The following is a 21757-nucleotide window of genomic DNA, read 5'->3' on the forward strand; positions in this document are numbered from 1 at the left end:
GCCAGAATAACAGGACATATTTCTATTCAAATACTGTTTACTATATATAAACATGGCAAAAAAAAGTAAGGAAGTTAGTGGTTGATAGATATGGTATTTCTTTGTTGTAACAATGCTTCTTGGCAATAAATCTCATACCATTGGAAAGGCTGTTGGGATGAGCACCAGAGCAGAGTTTTAAAAATTTGCCAAGTCCTCAAATTTGTTGCCAAATGGCTTATTCTGCCATTAAGTTATTTGGTGTTTGAGGATCTTCTTGTAGTGTCTCCTCTTGGGAAGCGCACTTTTCAGCCTGTCTCTGATTTTCTCATTTTTTTATATGAAACTTGGCCCTCAGTTTGGAGATTATGGAGCGAGGTGTTTGTGCGCAGTGCCCTAGTGCTTGTAAATTTAATGGTCTAATAAAGGTAATTTAAAAAACAGGACATTTCCTCACTTTTTGAAAAAAAAAAAAAAAAAGTGAAATACGGACATGTCCCGGGAAATACGGACGTTTGGTCACCCTAGGTGTTAATGAAGCGAGATGATGCGAGTGAACTATGTATTTATATGTAAACCCCCGCCCCCCCTTTTCTCTCCCCTTTATAATGGTTGTTGTGCCCTTATATGTTGTGTTGTTAATGTATTATGTTGTGATGGAGCTACATCTATATAATGAAGCTATATCTATATCTATATCTATATGATGCTGATTCTTAGAGCAGACACCCGTTGATCACTATAGCAGAGCCCATGCTCACAGGTGCTGCCACTCAGGTCCTAATCAGGGGAACCAGAAGCTCAGTGCATGTGTCAATAGCAGCAGCAGAAAAAGCAGTTTCCCATTGGCAGAGAGGATTTAGATTTTTTTTGTTCATGAGCTCTGCAGCTCGTCCCACAAATGCAGGTTCCTTACAAATGTGACTCAATTTAAATAACAGTAATTTAAATTAACAGTCTTTCCATTGTTACAACAAAGAAATATCAAATCTACAAAACTCAAATATTCTTACTTTTGTGATATGTTTATTATTTAATAGTTTCACGGTCTGTCAACAAGGCTAAAAAAATATATAAAAATACCATAGTTTCAATGATGTAACACCAATAATGTGCTATGATGGCACTCATGTCAATGAATGATCAGAACACTTAAAAATATATATGAAAGCTTGATCAATACCTCAATAAAACTGGTCAATATTCAATTTTCTAGAATGAATGAAAATTACAGCTTAAAAATGATCAGAAGATGGATGATCACAAGTAATCAAACTAAGCTGAACTGCTTGAATTTTTGCACTATAAGTACAATAAAGTTATCCAAAAGCAGTGTGTAAGACTGGTGGAGGAGAACATGATTCCAAGATGCATGAAAACTGTGATTAAAAACCAGGGATATTCCACCAAATATTGATTTCTGAACTCTTAAAACTTTATGAATATGAACTTGTTTTCTTTGCATTATTTGAGATCTGAGAGCTTTTTTTATTTTTTTTTATTTCAGCCATTTCTCATTTTCTGCAAATAAATGCTCTAAATGACAACATTTTTATTTAGAATTTGGGAGAAATGTTGTCCCTAGTTTATAGAATAAAATAACAATGTTAATTTTACTCAAACATATACGTACCTATCTTTATTTTTTTTTTCAAGAGCTATATATGAATAATGACCCATTTTGTCACATCTTTTTCAATAACAAAATGATTAAAAACTATATCACGATTCATACGGCAAAGAGTTAACAGATAATGCAGAAAAGGCAGTTTTGCCTTTGATTAAAGATAAAAAAAAAAATGCAAATTAAGAGAATCTGCTTCTTCATCTTCTATATGGGCTGAATGAAGATGAAGTGAATGGTTTCACTTGTGGTGAAATGGGGCCACATTCACTTTTACAGTGTGAAACACGTCTGCATTTCCCTGAGATAATGTGAAAGCAGTGAACTTTAGGCCTGAGAACCAAACATTTCAATAAAAAAAAAAAATGTGAGTAAATACCACGAAACCAGAGCGGGGTGCAAAAGAACACAACAGTTTTATTATGCTTCAAAAAATCAAAACCACAAAACGTACAGGGAAAAATGTACACCTTTAAATTATACACTTTTATAAACAAAATAAAGTCTATCTATATTTACAACGGCTGGTTTTCCAACAGTAGACCAAATTATGCCTTCTTTTTTTTTTAAATCAGATTTTCTACAAGTCAGATACGAACAGTATCCGTTCCTATTTGAAGTTATGTACACACAAATCCAGCATTCTGTAAATGTAAATGCCAGCTGATGATAGTCCAGTCTCTTCTATGCTTTCTTTAGTCACTTAACTTAAACTTAAATTATTATTATTATTATTATTATGCTATTTAAAACAAAAATCAAATCTCTTTTCAGCTATAATGGCATTTTAGTCAAAACTTTAGCTCTGCTAGTGCTCCCACAGCGGGGGCACGGTCGTGAACGATGGATGAGGTGGAATGATGATTTAAAACAGTTACATACTCAAAACGCAAACTCACACTATATACACACACACAGAAAGTAAAAGAAAGTGTTGGGACAGAGCTGAGCGTCCTTTCAGAAATCTTTACGCTTTGCATATTTACATCCATGGGAATTTTTTTACTCCGGTGCACTGGTAAGGTGGTGAGTTGGGTTTTGTATAAAAAAAAATATGATTGAGGGTTTTTTTTGTGGCTAAAAGTGCATGTTTCATGTGTGCCTCACTTTTTTTCTTTTCAGTTTTTTCACAACAACACTTAACGTTATCAAGATGGGCTGATAAGAAGAGATAAGCGATTGTTGAGAGATGTAATGAGCATTTGTATAAATTCCAGTGCAGTACCCATTCTAAACAGCAAGAGGGCGCCATCCACACTGAGACAGATGATCTCCGACAACAGATGGAGGCTGATTCGCAGTTTAAAGACAGAACTTTCAGCTGGATAGAAGTTGTTTATTTAGTTCAACAACAACTTAAATCTCAACTTCATCTCTTCACTCCTTTAACTATTTATTTACTTATTTAATTTTAAACAGAGTATTACTTTGAAGCAAAAATTCTAAATCCAGTTTAAAAGCAATGATATTTAGGCTGTGTTCAGACTGCCAGCTCAAATCTGACTTTTGGCAAACCTAAATTATGTCCAGATTGATTTTATAGTCTGGACTAGGGCTGCACAGTATATTGCTTTAGTATTGTCATCGCAATATGCTTATGAATATGCACTAGTCACATTACAGGGTGTGCAATATCATGTGAGATGTAAAATAATGTCACATAATTCAAATATTTTGTCCCTTAAAACAAATAGTATTTTTAAAAAGTATTCTTGCAAAATGTTAAAATCTGTTTGGTTTTGACCCCAAAAAAATCATTTCCCATCCTGCATACACAGAGTGCACATTAAAATTATAACATGTTAGATCACAGACTTTTGGTGAAATCTGGAAAAGTCTGTATTTTTTTGTATCGCAAAAAGAAAATTAACTGAAATGCCACAGCCAAAAACTACATGAAATCACATTTGAAACTGTACAGATCTACATGCTCCAAAGGTTAGTTACTGTTACTGATGCTGACCTCTTCTTGCAGATACGTTTGTGATGTCCAGAAAGGCAGATTCAATCTGATCGCTTGCAAAAAAATTACAGTGCAGACGCTCTTAACAGATCTTAACAGATCTGATTTGAGAAACTAATCTGATTTGTCTGCAGTCTGAACACAGCCTTAGACACATGTTGATTCAGAGCTAAATTTCAGCAACTCTTAAGAACCTTTTTTGACTCTTTTTACAGCAAGAAGAGAGTTGAAGCTATGGCTCCAAAATAATTCCAGTTTACAGTCAATACGATTTATGCTAGATTTACTGCCAGGATGTGAATTTTTAGCTTATTTAGATTGTATCCAGATAGATTTTTGATAGTCTGGACAGCCAGAAACTACATTAAAATCTCATTTTGGCAAATCAGAACCAAATCCCATTTGGAGGTGGTTTAAAATGCGATTGCAATCAATCATGTCCAGAAAGGCAAATCCAATCTGCTCACTTGCAAAAAAAAAAAAAAAGAAAAGAAAAAAAAGAATTAACAGTGCAGACAGTCATCCCAAACAGATCTGATTTGGGAAACGAATCCGATTTGCCTGCAGTCTGAATACAGCCTTAAAGATTCCAGGGCATGACCAGAAAATTATTTTTTTTTTCCCCATTCCCTTTTTCACCAGAGAAATTGTGTCTGAAATGTTTATTTTTCTGCTCTCCAGGCGTGGAAAGTACCTCGACTCACTCACAACAGGAACTCTAAGTAAAGGCAGGGGAAGTGTTTGCCGGAAAGCCTTGGTGACATTAACAATGGTAATATAGCGCAGGACCAAGCAAACAAGCCAAGCTTTCGGCCTAGCAGGTCTTAAAAGGGCAGTTCCACAAGTGCTTACATTTTTTGTAAAACTGAATAACTAAGATTTAAAAAACATACAAAGATTGAAAATTATTCAGAGTGGTTTGGTGTGAAATGCACTTTTCTAGAGAAAGAACTGTTGTTTATAGTATAAAACTGGTGAATAAAACTGGTCTGTTCACTTATGCACTGTCCACTGTGGGTAGTAATGCCTTCCATGTTGTATTCCTGGTACACACGTGACACTGTGGCTATCCCCCAAGAAGACATTTCGTGATCAATTTATATACTATCTCATGACTTTGGGCACATCAGTGCAAAAGTCTTGGGCTAAAATGTATTTTTATATTTTTTTTATATATATATATTTTTAAGAACGTATCGTCTAAGACTCATATCATCCCTATTTTATCCTAGCTAATCGTCCATATAAAAGCACAGTAGATGTTTAGGGTCACTGGTGCCTTTGGATTGTAAATAAAATAGCTGTATTTTTGTTGTAGACATCATGACATGATCATGACTGTTGTTGATTTTACATACAATTCATAATTTCACATAAACCCACTCTGAGCGCACAATTTTGCTACCATCTTTTTAACGTAAACTGTGTGTAGATTTTTGTTGAGAAAGTGATGGAATTTTTTATATGTATCTAAACATGGAGGGGTATTTAAGCTATGAATTGGGTTTTACAGGCCTAAAAATGATTCAGGTGTTCAGCATAAAACATGCATTCTGCATGTGAGCCCCAGTTCTTGAAAAGTTTAGCAGGGAAACAAAAAGGTGAGGTTTGAGATTGCTGAAAGTTCAGTGTTTAGTGCTCAGAGGTTTATGTACATTCATCATAAACATAAAAATCGTGGCAATATTGGTATTTTAATTTAATTTCTTTAAACAGTTTCTTTTTTGGGCAGAGTGAGCGCAATACAGTAGCAGTCAATCGTTTGGACACACCTTTTCATTTAATGTTTTTTATTTTTTATAGCTTTCCTTACATAGTAAAATACTATGTGAAGCATTTAGGTGCCCTTATCTGGGGAGCTGTTAACTTAACGTTTCTGAGGCTGGTAATGCTAATTAACTTTTCCTGTACAACAGAGGAAACTCTTGCTCTTCCTTTCCTGGGACTGTTCTGATGAGAGCCAGTTTAATCATCAAATTTTTAAATGGTCTTTGTGACTGCTCTTGAGGATACTTTCAAACTTCTTTTTTTGGATTGACAGACCGTTTTTTAATAGTATATTTTTCTTTTCTTAGTTGAGTAGTTCCTGCCATAATATTAATAAGTTCAGCACAGCTGTTAACTGAAAGCCTGAAATCCAGGTGAGTCTACCTCATAAAGCAGCCAAGATGTTCAAAGCTGTTTAATCTAAGCAAGAGATCCTATTTTAAAGAATCTAAAATAAAAAAACATATTCTGGTTTGTTTAAAACTTGTGTTTTTTTTGTTCACTAAATAATTCCATATGTTTTTCTTCACAGTTCAGATGATTTTAGTATTTATGTACATTGCAGACAGTTTTAAACTAACAAAGAAACACTGAATTTAAGGTCCATCCAAACTTTTGACTGGTACTGTACATAGTACACTTCTTCACTATCTTTCGAAGACAAAAATAAAAAAACAACAAGAATCTGGTCAGTTAAATTTGTTGGAATAGTAAAAGTCGGCACTGAACCCGCTTTGACCTCACCGAGTCTACATATTACTGATAAAACGTCTGGGTTTCCAACAAGCTTAATGTTTATCCTGCTTGTTTTGGGACCACTGACCTGTTTTAATTCATATCTGTGTCCTCCTTCTTGATTACTCATTCCACTTGTTGCAATTAAGCCAGTTAGTTATACTGGCAGCAAAGCACACGTGGTGCATAATGCTGCCTCCACCACCATGTTTAACAGTTGGTACAGTACTTTGGGGCTTAATGGTGGTAGTGGACACAGATAAACTACCAGATGTATCCAGTCATGATATTTAACAGAAATTAAGAGGCCTTGTCAAGTTAAAAATATGATAAATCAGAATCATAATAAATCTGATCATATTCAGTACTATAATGCTGAACTTAAATGCACAAATCTAATATTGCCATGTAAGTCATGTCCATAATGATCATATATATAAACAACTGAGCACAACTGTAAATCAGCAAGTTACTGATTGTTACAGTGTGAGTTTTAGTCACGTGAATAAGATCCAATAAAACTAATAGAACTATAGAACAGTGACCTTTTCTTAATGCAGTATTATTTGGCTGCCTGAATTGCTTTATAGTCCATTACCATTAAGTCTGATTCCCAACGGTTTCACATTTATCCCTTTGACAGAAATAAACACAAGAAATATGATGGTATTCTGCATTTTAAAGCCCTCTAAATGAAGGTCTTAAAATAAAAAGTCTCAAGAGCTTGCCATGAATTATGGTCAACAATAGAAGCGTGTGAACGTTAGATTATAAAAACACAGTAAAACCAAACCTTGATTTATTAGGCTTTGGTCAGGCTTCTCAACTAACTACAACTTCCCTGAACATCAGACATCGCTGCTGGAGTAAAATAACATATAGTCTATGTAACGCAAAGCTGCACTTCTCCGAGACCCTCAAACTGAACCACTTCAAAATAACCCCCACTGACCCCCCACACCCCAAAGTTTCCTCACTGCATGTACAGAAATTCCTCCCTGTCCCCTCTCTCTCAGTCAGTGAGGACCACCAGCTCCCCCTCGCTCCGCTCTCCTCCGTCGCTGTCCTCTCCCTCGCTGTAAGGCTGCTTGGCTCTGGCTTCCGGCTCGTCGTGGCCTCGGCCCTGCGGGGGCTCCAGGGGACGGGGCAGGTAGTGCTCCAGCAGTGCAGGGTGCAGGGGGAGGGCCATGGAGACCGGAGTGCTGGGGTACTGACCCTCAGCTGAGGGGTAATGCAGTTGCTGCTCTGATTGGCTTGGAAGGACAAAAGAGAAAAGACAAGAGTAAAAAGAGAGAGTAAATATGAGATCCAATCAAATGCATCTCAAAAAGTTACATAAAGTTAATTCAGAGATTTCTCTGTTCTTTATTCACTTCACATTGTTTAAATGAATACTGTCAAACTAAATAAATATTGATTTCCTACTTTTGTGCATTTGTGATGCATGTTTGAGAACTTATCTTAGAACTTAGAGTGTGTTTTTTAATCTGTGGGCTGCTACCTATGTTGGATGTGGTGGTACTGCTTGGTTTCATTTTCTTTTCTTTTTTTAATATAATATATATATATATATATATATATATATATATATATATATATATATATATATATATATATATATATATATATATATATATAAATAAATAAAAAAGTATAAATTTTAACACATAAAAGCCCAAACCCGTTTCTCAATATTCTGAATATTGATGCTAAATTTACAATTAAAATTAGATAACCTCAGTGTGCAAATCATGCATGTTTTTTTTTTGGTGGGCATATGACTGTAAATATTTTAAGGTTAAAATCATGATGTGACACATTTTTAACTTGTATTTTAACATTTTGTTCTAGAAATTGTGTTAGAATTACTTATATGGAACATATTACATTTAATTAAAGCATTTTATTTGTTAGAATGTTTAGAACAGAGTTGTAATAGCAAAAAGTAGACTGGAAAAAAGAGCTAGTTTAGTTTTATCTAAAATACAATTCAAGCATTCCTACATTCTGTTAATAAATAAAATCAGATAAACTAACACAATCATGTTCAGTCTATGTCACTCAGGAACTTCATGAGCTAAAGTGAAGGACAGAGTGCTGTAAGGAACCTTGCACAGGTCTTAAAGGGCCTGTGACACATATGTCACTTTGGGCTCTTTTGTGTTATACGAATAATAATTAAATAACAAGTATTATGGTATATTAGCATCTTAACATATGTGCAACATAAAACTATTCAGGTAATTAATAAGTAGGGGTGGGCAATATTATATCGTATACAATATATCATGACACAGAAATATCATGATATTAAAAATCCATATTGTGATAATAGGGCTGTTCTGTCTTAAAAGTAGTCTATTATTTACTGTGAAGCTTTAGGTGTATTTATTGTATAATTGTTTTAGTTGGCAGTTTATATGCATGCACTAAATATTCTGCAATATTATTTGCTGCATTATATTATTTTATGCTATATTATTTATTTTGCCATATTATGATTATTCTGTTATACTATTATACTATATTTCTGAAATGAATTTATTATTTTAGTTTTCCTATATCTCCAAGTATATCGTTATCTCAAAAATACCCTGAAATATCGTGATATTATTTTAGAGCCATATTGCCCACCCCTATTAAAATGTGTTTTATATGTTAAAAAAATTATTATAACACCTATAAAAACATTAAGCTGAACTCTTCATAAACTAAAACAGGTCAACTATGTCCCTTTCTCTTTCTCTTAATACATGTGGACTTAACTCATCTTACATCTTAACTCATCAGCTAATTAACAATGGCCTTGTGTAGCTTCCAAGTTGAATGCATGTGGAAGACACTAATCTTTGCAGAGCTGTGACCTGGAAAGAACCCACAGTTTGACATCAGAGAGGCAACGCTTGATCAAATTCTAACTGTTAAAAAGTTGTTTTAGTTTTATATGTTAATAATCAGGTTGGCAATCCTTCGGTGGAGGTGTGGGCAGTAAAGCTGCAAAAGGTGAGGAACAGCGGCCTAGACAATAATTTCCCTGTAAAAGCTGTTGACTCAAAACCCACTTATAATAGGAGCCTGTAGGCACACGCTTCAGTACCTGCTCATTAGCTTCTATTATAAGTCTGTTCTGAGTCAAATGTGTTTTTCTTTTTTCTACTCCTGTTCTTTTGCTAAGCACAAGGAAATGATTCAAAATGATCATCCACTGTAACTTGATGAATGCTACTTATTCAAACATTTTAAAATTTACAACTTTAACGTAACAGCTGACCTAAAATGAATTTAAAGACTCTTACAATGCAGAATCTCAGTCAAGAGATATTTGTTTTGTTACGTTGGTCATTTCAAAACTTCATAACTTACACAAGTTATAGAGGCTTATATCCCACCAATTATAGACCACTGGTCACTGAACCTGGGTTCGATTCCTGGGTTTGTTAAGATGCCCCTCTTGGGCCCTTAAGTGTTTGTCACTGTGCTAAAAATAGTAATATTGAATGACATCATGCTATACTGGCCTCCATTGACTCCCACTAATTCTTAGCCATGTTAGCAATTTCTTACGAACACTTACGAACACGCCTACACCTGAGGAACTCACCTGGGTGGGTATGAGGCGCGCTGCTCCTGTCTCCGGCTCTTCATCATGGCCTTATACTCGCCCACGCGCAGCCGCCTGCCCTCTACGATGCAGGTGCGCTTGGGCCGGGGTTTGTATTTGTAGTCGGGATAGCGCTCCAGATGCTGCCGGCTCAGCCTGGCCTGCTCCTCATAGTACGGCTGCTTCTCCTGGTTGGACATGGACTTCCAGCGTGAGCCTGTAGGAGGAGGTAGAGAGACACCAGTCAGTCAGGCCAGGTTAAAGAGGAATTAAATATAAATAAAGAAATAAATACATTTCACATGGTTTTGAAAAGCTAAGTTTTTTATTATTTTATTTAGTGATACAATACATGTTTATTATTAACTGAACATTTTATTAACTGAATTTTATGGTATTTATATTCAATTAACTTCTATTATATTATTATTACTCTATTTTATGCAATGATTCCACATACAGTTATTCAAAAAATATTAAGCATTTTATATTAATATGTTGATTTAAAAAAAAATTTATGAACACTTTACAGTAATTTAAAAGCAATGCATTTTTGTACAAATATATCCATACAATATATTTTGACTAAATATATCATATCATAATATGGATAATAATTGTATAAGAACATCATTTCCATCATTACATTTTTTTTTTTTTTTAGATTTCGTTACATTAATCTTTTTACATATTACTATTTTAATGTGGTACAATTATATAGATTCATTTATACATTTATCTGCAGCAAAAATGCAACAATAAAAATGATTCTAAACTTTCGACAGGTAGTGTAATCATAAAACCAAAAGTTGTCTTTGACTAATGTTATTACACAGGTTTTGGGACACAGTGTTTTTGTATATGTTTCACTTCCTGCTTGTTATCATCAGTGTTGCACTGAACAAAAAAAAAACACCTCAAAATGATAACATATGTGGAATTTTTTTTTTACTTTAAGGATTTGACTCCTGCTGTTCCATTAATAATGAAGGTTTGGACCACTGTAAAGAATTGTCAGATTCAACGATATACATTCCCCCCCCCCCCAAAAAATGCAAAAAAGTGAGAAGCAAGGTTTTTGCGTGACAGTCGCAATATCTAAGCACAAAACACTCGTATGACCTTTAGCATACAGCAGGCTAATTAATAAAGAGCACAATGCAGGAGAAGAATGCAACAGGGAGTGTATACACAAAGACAGACACACAATGCGTTCTTCAGGACAGATGAAAAATGCGCTGCAGGCTCGGAGTGAAGATGATTGAGGGGCCGATAGATAAGTAAACAGTTCAAAGGAAGCGAATAACTGCGAGGCTTGGGACTGTGACTCAGATGTGCTGGAGGGAGGGAGGGAGGGAGGGGGGAGGAGGTTCGGGGTGGAGGGCTGGCGTGAGTGCTTCAGCTTCAGCACAATGGAAAGGAATGCGAGTGTTTTGTCAGAGGAAGAGGGGGAGGAAGGCACCGGGAGAACAGGGGGGGTGGCTCTGGGTGTTGTTTTCCTGTTGCCCAGGGAGCCAGGTGGCAGTTCGTGCCCCTGCTGCCCCACCTTTATACCCTGAAATGAGCTTTTTACTTCCCACCTGCCACTAAAAGCTGGGAAATTATTTACACCCTGAAATTCAGTTAAAGCTGCAGTCCTTAAGATTGTTTCTTTTAAATTGAAAGCAGTATTGTTACTCAGTGTGTAGAATCTTCTGCTAATATTCCTCACTGTATATATATTTTAGTGATCCAACAACTGATCAATTATATAAATTAAAATCATTTTTTAAATAATCAATTAGTTGGGTCTACAGTGAATTGTAAGCGCCGCACTCAACACCAGTCTCTCACTCAATGTTACCTGCTAAACAAGTGTTTAAATATGACATGTCTAATTTTTTCTAAACTTATATCTCATGCGCACTTAGAAAAAATTCAGCTACCTCCTGTGTGTTAGAAAATCACAGCCAAGTGTATATTTACATTACATACTCTTTTTTATGTTTTTAAATTAATGTAATTCTTCAGTTATGGTAGATTATACAATTACAACATTAGTTCTCTAAAATGTTTCTTATCTGAACAATATCTGGTCAAATATATATAAATTAAATTATATTAATAAAGATATTTTCTTTGTACATGGTTGTCTGGTAGGTCCTGAGACACTGAAACACAGCACTGCAAATGGTGCTGATACAAGAGCTACTATTAACATGGAGATATCTGTACAGTAAACTCATTTTATCTTCATCTGCTCATTCTCATTGCTCACTAAACTAAATAAACAGAGAATGAGAAATGAAGAGAGCTGGCGAGATGAAAGAGAGAGCAAGAGAGTCAACTCTGAATTCACCAGATTCATCCACTCTGAAAGGAGGCTGCAACACAGCACACGTTTTAAAAGTATTTGTGCTCTTTGCATTTACAAATTCTCACCATAAACATATATTTGAATTGTTTGGATGTAAAAGTTGTAAAAATATGTAAAAAATAGTTTAAAGTGGTTTGAAAAACTTACCAATTTCTATACAGTAGTTCTAAAATGAAACGGGGGTAAAGATATTTTAAATGCAATTATTTGCAATACGAAACTTTCAGTCAGTGATATACTTTAAATCAAGATTACAGGTGGGACAATATATCGATATTGCAATATAGAGTATCGTAATATATTGTACACTGTGTGAAATAGGACTGGGCAATATATCGAGATTTAAAAATATCTATATATTTTCATATGCAATATCTCCCGCCGTGTCTCTGTAAAGCCTCACCTAGCCACGCCTCCCTCACTCACTAAACACACACACACACACACACACACACATATACATACATATATATATATATATATATATATATATATATATATATATATATATATATATATATATATATATATGTTTATATTTGAAATGACTTTCAGTTGTTGATTACATAAAATGCTGCTAGAACTGCTAGGCTACTCTAATATACAGGATATGGCACTGAATTATAAAAGGTACCAACATAACATTTGGAACATGTAGCTTTGTTTCAAAAGTATCTTTTTGATATTACCTTATAGGATGAAAAAATATTGAGATATATATCGTATATCGCAATTCAGAAAAAAATATTGAGATATAGTTTTTTAATCCATATCGCCCAGCCCTAGTGTAAAATATGGATATTTTTTTTGTTAAAACTCAACCCTAAAATAGACTTCCCCCAATTAGTCACCTGACAGTACCATAAACAAATACAGTGGGGAAAATACGGACAGAATTTTAAAGAGCATTAACAAAATAAAACAAGAAAATCACTGACATGGGAAACAATGCGTCAGTTGGGGTTAATGTAATTATTTGTCCAGCTCCAACTTCAGTAAACCTGCACACACACGTCTTGTAGTGCTAAATTTTCACAATTTGGCTTTTTAAATATTTTTTTTAGATCAAAACTGTGAATCAATCGTAAAACAATATCTCAGACATTAGGCTTGATTTTCGTAAGCATTTTATTTTATACAAAGCCTTTATTCAATGTAAATTTCAGAGAGCATTTCCATTTCCAAGTTTCTAGGGAAATTACTTTGAATGTCATGTTGATGTTGGGGATGTTTATTTATGCTGAAAGGTCTATATTTACACATTAAAATTTGAATCATGTAACTTTCCTTAAACATTTGTAAACGCAGATTTACATTCACATTTCCTGGAAAATACTGCCACATTATTCATTTTACACCTTGCCAAAATGTTAGATGCCCTTTTTTACCTTGTGTAAATACGTCATGATAAATGGGCCAATATAAATGCTCTAAAATGACAAATTGCAGTAAATGTTAATAAAAGTGCTTGTAGTGTTTATTAATAGTGTATACAGTAACTTTACACTGTCTACACGTATCATCGTGCTACTAGATACATTTAGATTACATAGCATCTGTAAGAACTATCTGCACATAACTGTACATAGTAAATGACTCCATAGACACCTAATACTTAATACTTTTAGCACTAATAATTGCAAGTGTAAGAAGATTCCATGTATACGATTTAATAGCACAAACGCACAAAAATACTATATAAACGTAGCTTAAAGCCGATGTCTGTAAATTTTGAAATTTGGGGGATTTAGGGCCCTCTCTGGTAAGAATGGGTAATTGCACTGAGCAAATGGAAGAATCATTTTGAACTGGGCGGGTGTGATGTGGTCTCCTTTCAGAGTGGATAAATCCGATTCCAGGTTATGTTCAATCAGAGAGAGGGAGAACGAGCCCAGTCAGAAATTCCACTCTTTCATTTATTTGGTTTTACTATGAGTAAATTGTGAGTTTCCCTTCTGAAGTCTCCAATGCTCCACCAGCCGCTCGAGTTCAGTAAAACTGTACATGTGACGTAAGTTTGTAAAGACGTGTGATGTGGCCAGAAGAACTCCCATGAAAAATGACCCAAGACCCCAGTTTTTAAGAATAAATATATTAGAATTAGTAGTCTCCAGTTCTCATAAATGTTGATGAAAATGTTAACCCAACACTCCAACTACTATACGAATGTTGTGTTATTAATAAAATGTGTTTAAGTAACACAGAACTACTTCTCTGCCTTTGTTGCAGGTGACAAAACTTGCCACACCCCATAATTTACCCACACTGGGCAGGTGGCGGGTGTTCATTTCATACGCTGCCCACCTCCCTGTCCCGAATGCTCAGCCAGTGCTGGGGCAGCAGCAGGTGATGCACCAAAATAGAGGACCATTTACACCAAGATCAAAAAAGCAGCAGGCAACAATATGTGGGACGAGAGGTATGGGGAAACGGAGAAAGAGAAAGAGAGAGAGAAAATAAGAGAGAGAGAATGCAGCGAGGAGAACAATGTGTTTAGCTCCACAAAGACGGAAATATAAAAGATGGAATGCGGCCAAAACAGGTGCAGAGGCGAAATTCTTTCAGGGTTAATACGGGGCAAACAATAAGGAAGAAAGTAAGAACGAAAGAAATGAAGAAGGGTAAGACTACGTTTAAAGATTTCAAACGTAGCTGAGAAAATGCTCATTTCAATCACCTAATAATAGAATTGTATTACATTTATAATCAATTCATCAATTAATGATTCAGATAGATAACTAATTGAACCATAATTGCTTGTAAAGCTGCTCTCTGTGAACTCTTCATCAGTTATTTAACTTATATAGTGCAACAAAACAATAGAATATATGCCACCCCTGCATTTCCTGTAGTGTAATGGAACCTGCCAAATTAATTGATTAATATATTATAATTATTTTGTTATTTTTAGGGATGAACGATGATATTGGAATCATATCAGTATCGAGAGATAATTATATTTTTTAGAATCATCATTAGAAATGGCGGCTGTCTAGATATTTAAAATCGATACTTGCTGATGTTTTTTGTATGCAGGAAAAAGCTTAAGAGATGCTAGCCTTGCTACTCTATTTTCAATAGATTCACTGTTTTATTTAACCTTGTTAATTTCAGAGGGGTAAAGCTGTGACCAATCTATGTACTGCTCTTGGGAGCAGTTAGCTAAATAAATGTGAAAACAAAAACGTGAAAACTATTTTTAGGAGACGCCTTTAATCTTATGGTTTGTTTACAGTTGATTGAAATCTAAAATGTAAAAAAGTGTAAATGTTTTTATTTCTGCAGTTGCACTGCTTTTGTTTACACACTTTGTTGTCTGACCAAAAAACTTAACTAATTAGATTTTCCATTGTTTATTTGTTAATTAATGTTAATACTTTCGTCACTGTGTGTTCTTGTACATTTCCCTTAAACACATTCTACTGTGTGAGTCATCACTTAACTTCTTCCTGTTCAGTCTTTAAGCACTTCAGCATTTTATGTCAAAGAAAAATGCCATGTCGATTGTTTATTAAAATATAAAATAATGAATCATATTTAAGGTAAAATGCTTAATTAATCATAACATGGATTTGAGGTCATATATCCCAGCAGTTTAAAACATTATGAAGCTAACAAAAAATTGTTCTTACCCAGGATCTTGCTGATGCTGGAGTTGTGCATGTCGGGAAAAGCCTGCAGGATTCGGCGGCGCTCGTCTTTGGCCCACACCATGAACGCGTTCATGGGCCTCTTGATATGCCCAGAAGAGGTGGTCCGGCTGTCACTGTAGCCCCCCACTCCAGGAACTGTGATCTGCCCTAAGGGACAACAGAGTGAGACAAGAGAAATCAGCCCCAGGTGTTCACATCACAACACTTTTTGTTCATTTACAGCCCCAAACTGAGTCTTTAATTATCACCCCAAAGCCCGTCATAAATTCCTAGGCTAATTACAAGTTTACTGATTAGCCCTTTGTATTTCTAATGTAATATAATGGGGTACTTTGAACATCCCCTTAAAAAGGTACACTTGTCTTTCATTACTGTACTTCGTTTCTCCTTGAGACCCAATAGTGTTGATGTTATGGCTGCATTATTTAAAAGAAGTCTGAAATCCTTAGATCAGGGGTGTCCAAACTTTTTTTGTTGGGGGCCAGAAGGAGAAATATATTTGAAGTCACGGGCCACAGACTCTGTAATAAAACAAATAATGAAATATACCACTTTAAATAATACTTTTTCCTGATTACTTACTTTCATTTACACACCATTTTACTTGACTTACTATCTTTATCTTTGACAGTGTTGTGTAAACTAAGATTTTTCAAATTAATGTTTAATTTCAGGATGTCTCTTAATATTAAACTCCTTAATTACGGCAACTTTTAGACTCTTTGGCCCGTTTTTCTGCGCTAGAAATGCGCACTCTCTCCGCTTTCAGACTCTTTTGCCCCGTTTTTCTGCACTAGAAATGCGCACCCCCTCCGCTTTTAGACTCTTTGGCCCGTTTCTGACACCTAGCGTTCAAACTCTGAATCTCACATTATAAAATCCTGCTTATCAGCGAGCCATCTTTCATTCTATTTCTAAAATACTTCGCGGGCCGCTCCAAAGAAAGAAACGGGCCGCAAATGGCCCGCGGGCCGTAGTTTGGACACCCCTGCCTTAGAACCTGGCCACACCTGTATACGTTGTGAGGTGTTAATTTGTGAGTGCGGCTGAACACTGGCCAACTTGTTTACAGTGAGTGACCAATTGAACAGACCTTACTTTCTCAAAGTTGTGCAGGAAACTGTATGTCACTGAAGGCATTACCAGCCATAGTGGACAGAGCAGTGGGTAGTAATAATTGTGATTGGCAATAAAGTACAGTAGTAGGAATTATTTAATAACTACAATAGAACTAGTATGTAAAGAACGGGTCTAAACAGCAGAGCCTAGTCACCACCCCGACTCTAAGCCATCTCTACACCGCATCTGAAAGCAGAACCGAGAAATAACTTGTCCTCTCGAAAAGCTAGGAGTGATTTATACCTTCAGAATCACTGCTGAGGTGCTCCTCGTTCGTTCTCATTGACTGTCCATCTTCACTGCGGTCCATGTGAGACAGCCGGTCAGCTCGGGACACCTCCTTATTATAGTCGCTCTGTAAAAAGACCAACAAAAAAAAATGATATAGATCGAAGTAGGGCTGGGCAAGATATTATAAATACATATGCTACCGGTCAAAAGTTGTATAAACACCCATTTCCCCCCCCCACACACACTTTTTTGGGAAAATTATATATAAAGTGTAATGTAAAAGTATATTGTTAAAAAAATAATTGGTTAACAGCTTACAAATGGAAAAGAAGCACTGGAAATAAACTGAGCTTTGGAAATGGATTTTAAAAAATGTCAATTTACAAAGACTCTATCTGTAGTAAAACAGTGCTTTTATACACTTAAACACAGCACATTCACACTTACATCATAATCATAATAACTAGAAAAAGACGCAGAAACACAAAGAACTCTGTAACTATTAAAAAAAATAAGTATTTTCTGTACAGACGAAGCCAAAGAGCAGTAAGTACTGTTCCTACTCCTTCAAAAACTCTTGGAAACTGGAGAAAACTGGTAAAAGAAAGACTTCTGGCTGACCCACATGGCAACAGCGCCTTTAGCTCACCTTAACCTTGGACTCAAGTCTCAGTTTTAGCAGTAAAGAAAAGAGTTAGAGGTCTGATAGGTAGGTAAAGTGCAGAAATAAAGTTATTGCTAAGAGGAGAAAATAAAAAGCAGCTTGTCTGGGCCATGCAGCACTGCTACTGGACAATTAAAAATAGGGGCGTTCTAAAACTTTTGACTGGTAGTGTATATATTTAAACTCATTTTATTTCAGATACAAAAAATGAATACTGTAATATTTGTACATGGGTGGTTTGTGTGGTATCTGGAGTGATCAACACCATCAATTAACACAAAGAAGACGTGTGTATATTATGCTGTAAAAAAACACTGTAATTAAAGGAGCAGCAACAACTTTGCACATTCATTGGAGATTCCTGAGACAGTAAAAAAGGTGGGACAATATATATATATATATATATATATATATATATATATATATATATATATAACGAATACTGCAATATAATTAAATATATTGTATTGTATATTGTAATTAAATATATTATATAGATATGTGGCATCAAATATGAATATTTTTATTGAAACATGGGTGCTCTAAACTCCATAAGACTAGCCTACCTATTTTATTTACTAAAGTATATCAGAAGGATATTTGGCAAACTGATACAACTTTGAGTGTAGGTGTGTGTGCATAAGAAAGACAAAAGCTCAAATATCATATCAAAGAATCTCAAACAAGCATCACCCTCCTTTCCTGCCAAAGCATATTTGGCTCAGCATGGCCACATTTCTGGGCAGGGCTTAAAGATGTTGTCTAAACTCTGACAGGTAATAATACAGGTTTGCAAGGAATGCTTAAAAACCTCTATTGACGACAAACAAAGGGTAAATTATTGTCATATCTTCCTGCGGTTAAATTTAAAAGCACCGCAGGAACAAAGTGCATTGCTAACAGGTGTCAGGGCCTTTAGAAATTGCCACGCCAACAACAGCGAAAAAAGGCAGGAGCTCTGAATGCAGAATAGGACCGAACCATTTGCGCTGTGGGGTTTAAGAACAGCTGTTCCTGCCTGGAGTAGCACATACACAACCCCTATTTAAGAGCTAATGTGACCCAGTGTAAAATAATATGCGACCCTGACCCCAACCCCAGAGCCCTCCAATGGTGGGCCGGCCTAGACTGCGTGTTCCGTGAGAGAGGCATTAGTCCCATTAACACATTCTTGGGCATGACCGGCAGTGACACACTGAAAGCTCCAAGTGTCACTGAGGAGTCTTGAAGGGGTTTAGTATGGATATATATATATATATATATATATATATATATATATATATATATATATATATATATATATATATATGAATATACAGTACCAGTCAAAAATATGTACAAACCTCATATTATCATTAAATGTGTTTTCTTTCTTTTTTTATTTTACATTGTAAATGTAATTTTAAAGACTATATTAAAGCTGTACAGGAACACAAGTGGAATTATCCTGTAAACAAAAAGTGTTAAACAAACCGGAATATGTTTTGTATTTTAGATTCTTTTTGAGGACAGATCTCAGCATCTTAAAGGAGTTTCGGGAGGTGCTGAACAATAGTTGCTGCTTTATTTTGAAGGTCTCATTAACGGAGAACTTTAGTGTGAAATGCACTTCGGGGTGTAGTGAAACATGATGAGTACAAACTTTTGTTAAATATCCCTCTTCCATTCACTCAAATCATTGCAAAATACAGCATTTTTAGCCAATGCTCCCAACTGGCTTACAATGCTAGTGAGAGGGACATAGCATTGCCCATGCAAGAAATTGCTTTTATGCACAGGTAGTTTATTAAAAAACACTGTTTATACACACAGTACCTCTGTGTGTGTCCCTCTCCTACCTATAGATCTGTGCTTGTCAGTTGACTTATTAAGACTTAATTTCTAGATGGCGGCGCCTGAAGAATTACCTCAAGGTACTGTGTGTTTTAACAGTGAACAACAACAAACAATAAAGTGTGGAGCTACTTCGAGCTTATTAATTGTGTAAAAACAGCGATTTTTTTGCATGGGCAGCGCTATGTGCCTATCACTAGCATTTTAGCATATGCTAAAACGATGTATTTCGGAATGCTGGGGGGGGGGGGGGGGGGGGACAAAACTGGGCTATTCGACACAAGTTATAACTCGTTATCAAATTTCAAGTCCATTTTACACCAGATTCATCCAAAAAAGAATTCATCCAAAATTCTGAGTAGTGTGTATATATTTTTTGGGGGGAAAACCTTTATATATATATATATAAAAAAATAAAAAAACGTCCTGACTGAACAAAAATAACCGCCTGTATGAGAGAGAGAGAGAGAGACAGAGAGAGACAGAAAGAAAGAGAGACAATGCTTGCCACTTTAAGATGCTGACTCACCAGCCTCGTGCTACTGTCCCTATCCCGGTCCCTTTCTCGGCCCGCTGGGCCCTGGCCTCCACGCAACAGCTGCTGGGCATCGTGGATGGCTTGGGTCACAACGTCCCCCTCACCCAAGAAGCCTGTAGAAAGAGGAGAAGGGGAGAGAGAGAAAGAAAGGAAAAGAGAGAGAGATTAACACAAGGTCACTCTTTCATTCCCTCCTTCCACCTAATACCTAAGGAACTTCTTCTTTAAGTAGCACAAGGACACATGGTAGCACAGTGCCAAGCAGGTGGTCTTTTAACTCTTAGAGGTCCAGCATTGTTTCTCTAGAATCAATATCACTATTGTTCTTACTAAAGTCTGTCTACCTGTTTTTGCAATGTGAGATTTAGATGAGCGCAACAGTAAATCATAAAATAAGTGTCCAAACAAAACAATTCTGGCTATATCTCTCAAGTGGGAATGCACTGAACAGGTCACATTTGTCAAGCAGGAAACACCACATTAAGCACAATCATAGCACCTACAGTGCAGATTTACAATTTTTAATCCAATTCAATTCAATCTTTATACATTTTTGTGCACAATTTTTGACATTTGACAAAGAATTTAACTTTTCTTTGGGACTTACGTTTATTCTCGAGACAGTTCCTAACAAAAAGTACGAAAATTCTACAGAACAGATCAAGACCCAGTATTGTTAACACAGGAGGAGTCCATTAAAAGGTGTTGGTCTTAAGAGGTAAACAAGGCACGCCCAAGGAGATTTATTTTCTCCTCAGGCACTGGAGCAGGTTTTCTGGTGCGCTGACAACTGCCTGCGATGCCTCAAATACAGGCATGTGCTGCAGTGTGAGGAGAAGAATGACTTCTCCAGGGGCCCAAACACTCCTTCAATCCCAGCCCTCGAGGACTAAACACTTAAGCCTGGCACTGATGACACTTGGATAACCTCAGAGGTAATATCAGATGGTGAGGAGATATTTTTTCCAAGGCCTCCCTGTCCCCGTCTCTCCCCCTCCCTCTCTCTCTCTCTCTCCCTCTATCTTTCTCTCCCCTACTCCTCCCCCCCTCACACACTCTCTCCCACCATCTCTTTCTTTCTATCTCTCTCTCTTCATCTTTCCCTCCCCCTCTATCTTTCTCTCACTCATTCACTTTCTCCCTCATTTTCTCTCTCTTGTTCTCCAACTCTTTCTCTCATTCTTTTCCTCAGTCTAACTCCCTCCCTCTCTATTGTTCTCTTCATTTCTCTTGAACTCATTCTCTTCCACTCATTTTCTTCTCTCATTCTCTCTTCAACTCTCTCCCCTCTCATCCTCTGAGTCTCTCTCTATCTTCTCACTTCCAATCTTTCTTCCTTCCTCATTCTTAGTCTCTCTTTCTTTCTCTCATTCTTAGTCTCTCTTTCTTTCTGTCTCATTCTGAATCTCTTTCTGTCTTATTCTCACAGTCTCTCTCTTTCTGTCTCATTCTCTTTTTCTTTCTTTCTTTCTCTCTTTCTCTCTCAAACACTCTCTTTTTCTCTTAGAATATTTTTTCTCTCAGTCTTTCTCTCTTCAGCTCTCATCCTTTCTCTCTCAGAAATACTCCTCATCCTTTAAGATCACACAAAGAGTGGGAGTTCGATGAGCTGTCACCTTCTCCATCTCTCCTGGGTAAAGAAGTATGAGCTGATGGAGAGTGGGAGCACACGAGGACAAAACAACCAGAAACTC

At 36.1% G+C, this 21757-nt stretch overlaps 1 protein-coding gene across 7 annotated transcripts in view; it reads right to left on the minus strand.

Annotated features, from left to right (window-relative positions):
* Positions 1 to 1995: 1995 nt before the first annotated feature.
* LOC103022571 (SRY-box transcription factor 13) overlaps positions 1996 to 21757 on the minus strand; it is a 56035-nt gene continuing 36273 nt past the window's right edge. For all 7 annotated transcript variants that reach the window (XM_022682316.2, XM_022682317.2, XM_022682318.2 and 4 more), the window contains 5 exons: positions 20055 to 20176; positions 17041 to 17152; positions 15658 to 15825; positions 9670 to 9886; positions 1996 to 7321 (listed from right to left, as the gene is read on the minus strand). In XM_022682316.2, coding sequence (XP_022538037.1) covers positions 7081 to 7321; positions 9670 to 9886; positions 15658 to 15825; positions 17041 to 17152; positions 20055 to 20176 — 860 coding nt within the window. In that variant the 3' untranslated portion in view covers positions 1996 to 7080. The remainder of the gene's footprint in view (positions 7322 to 9669; positions 9887 to 15657; positions 15826 to 17040; positions 17153 to 20054; positions 20177 to 21757) is intronic.

Source organism: Astyanax mexicanus, chromosome 24 (assembly GCF_023375975.1).
Source record: "Astyanax mexicanus isolate ESR-SI-001 chromosome 24, AstMex3_surface, whole genome shotgun sequence".
Taxonomy (NCBI): domain Eukaryota; kingdom Metazoa; phylum Chordata; class Actinopteri; order Characiformes; family Acestrorhamphidae; genus Astyanax; species Astyanax mexicanus.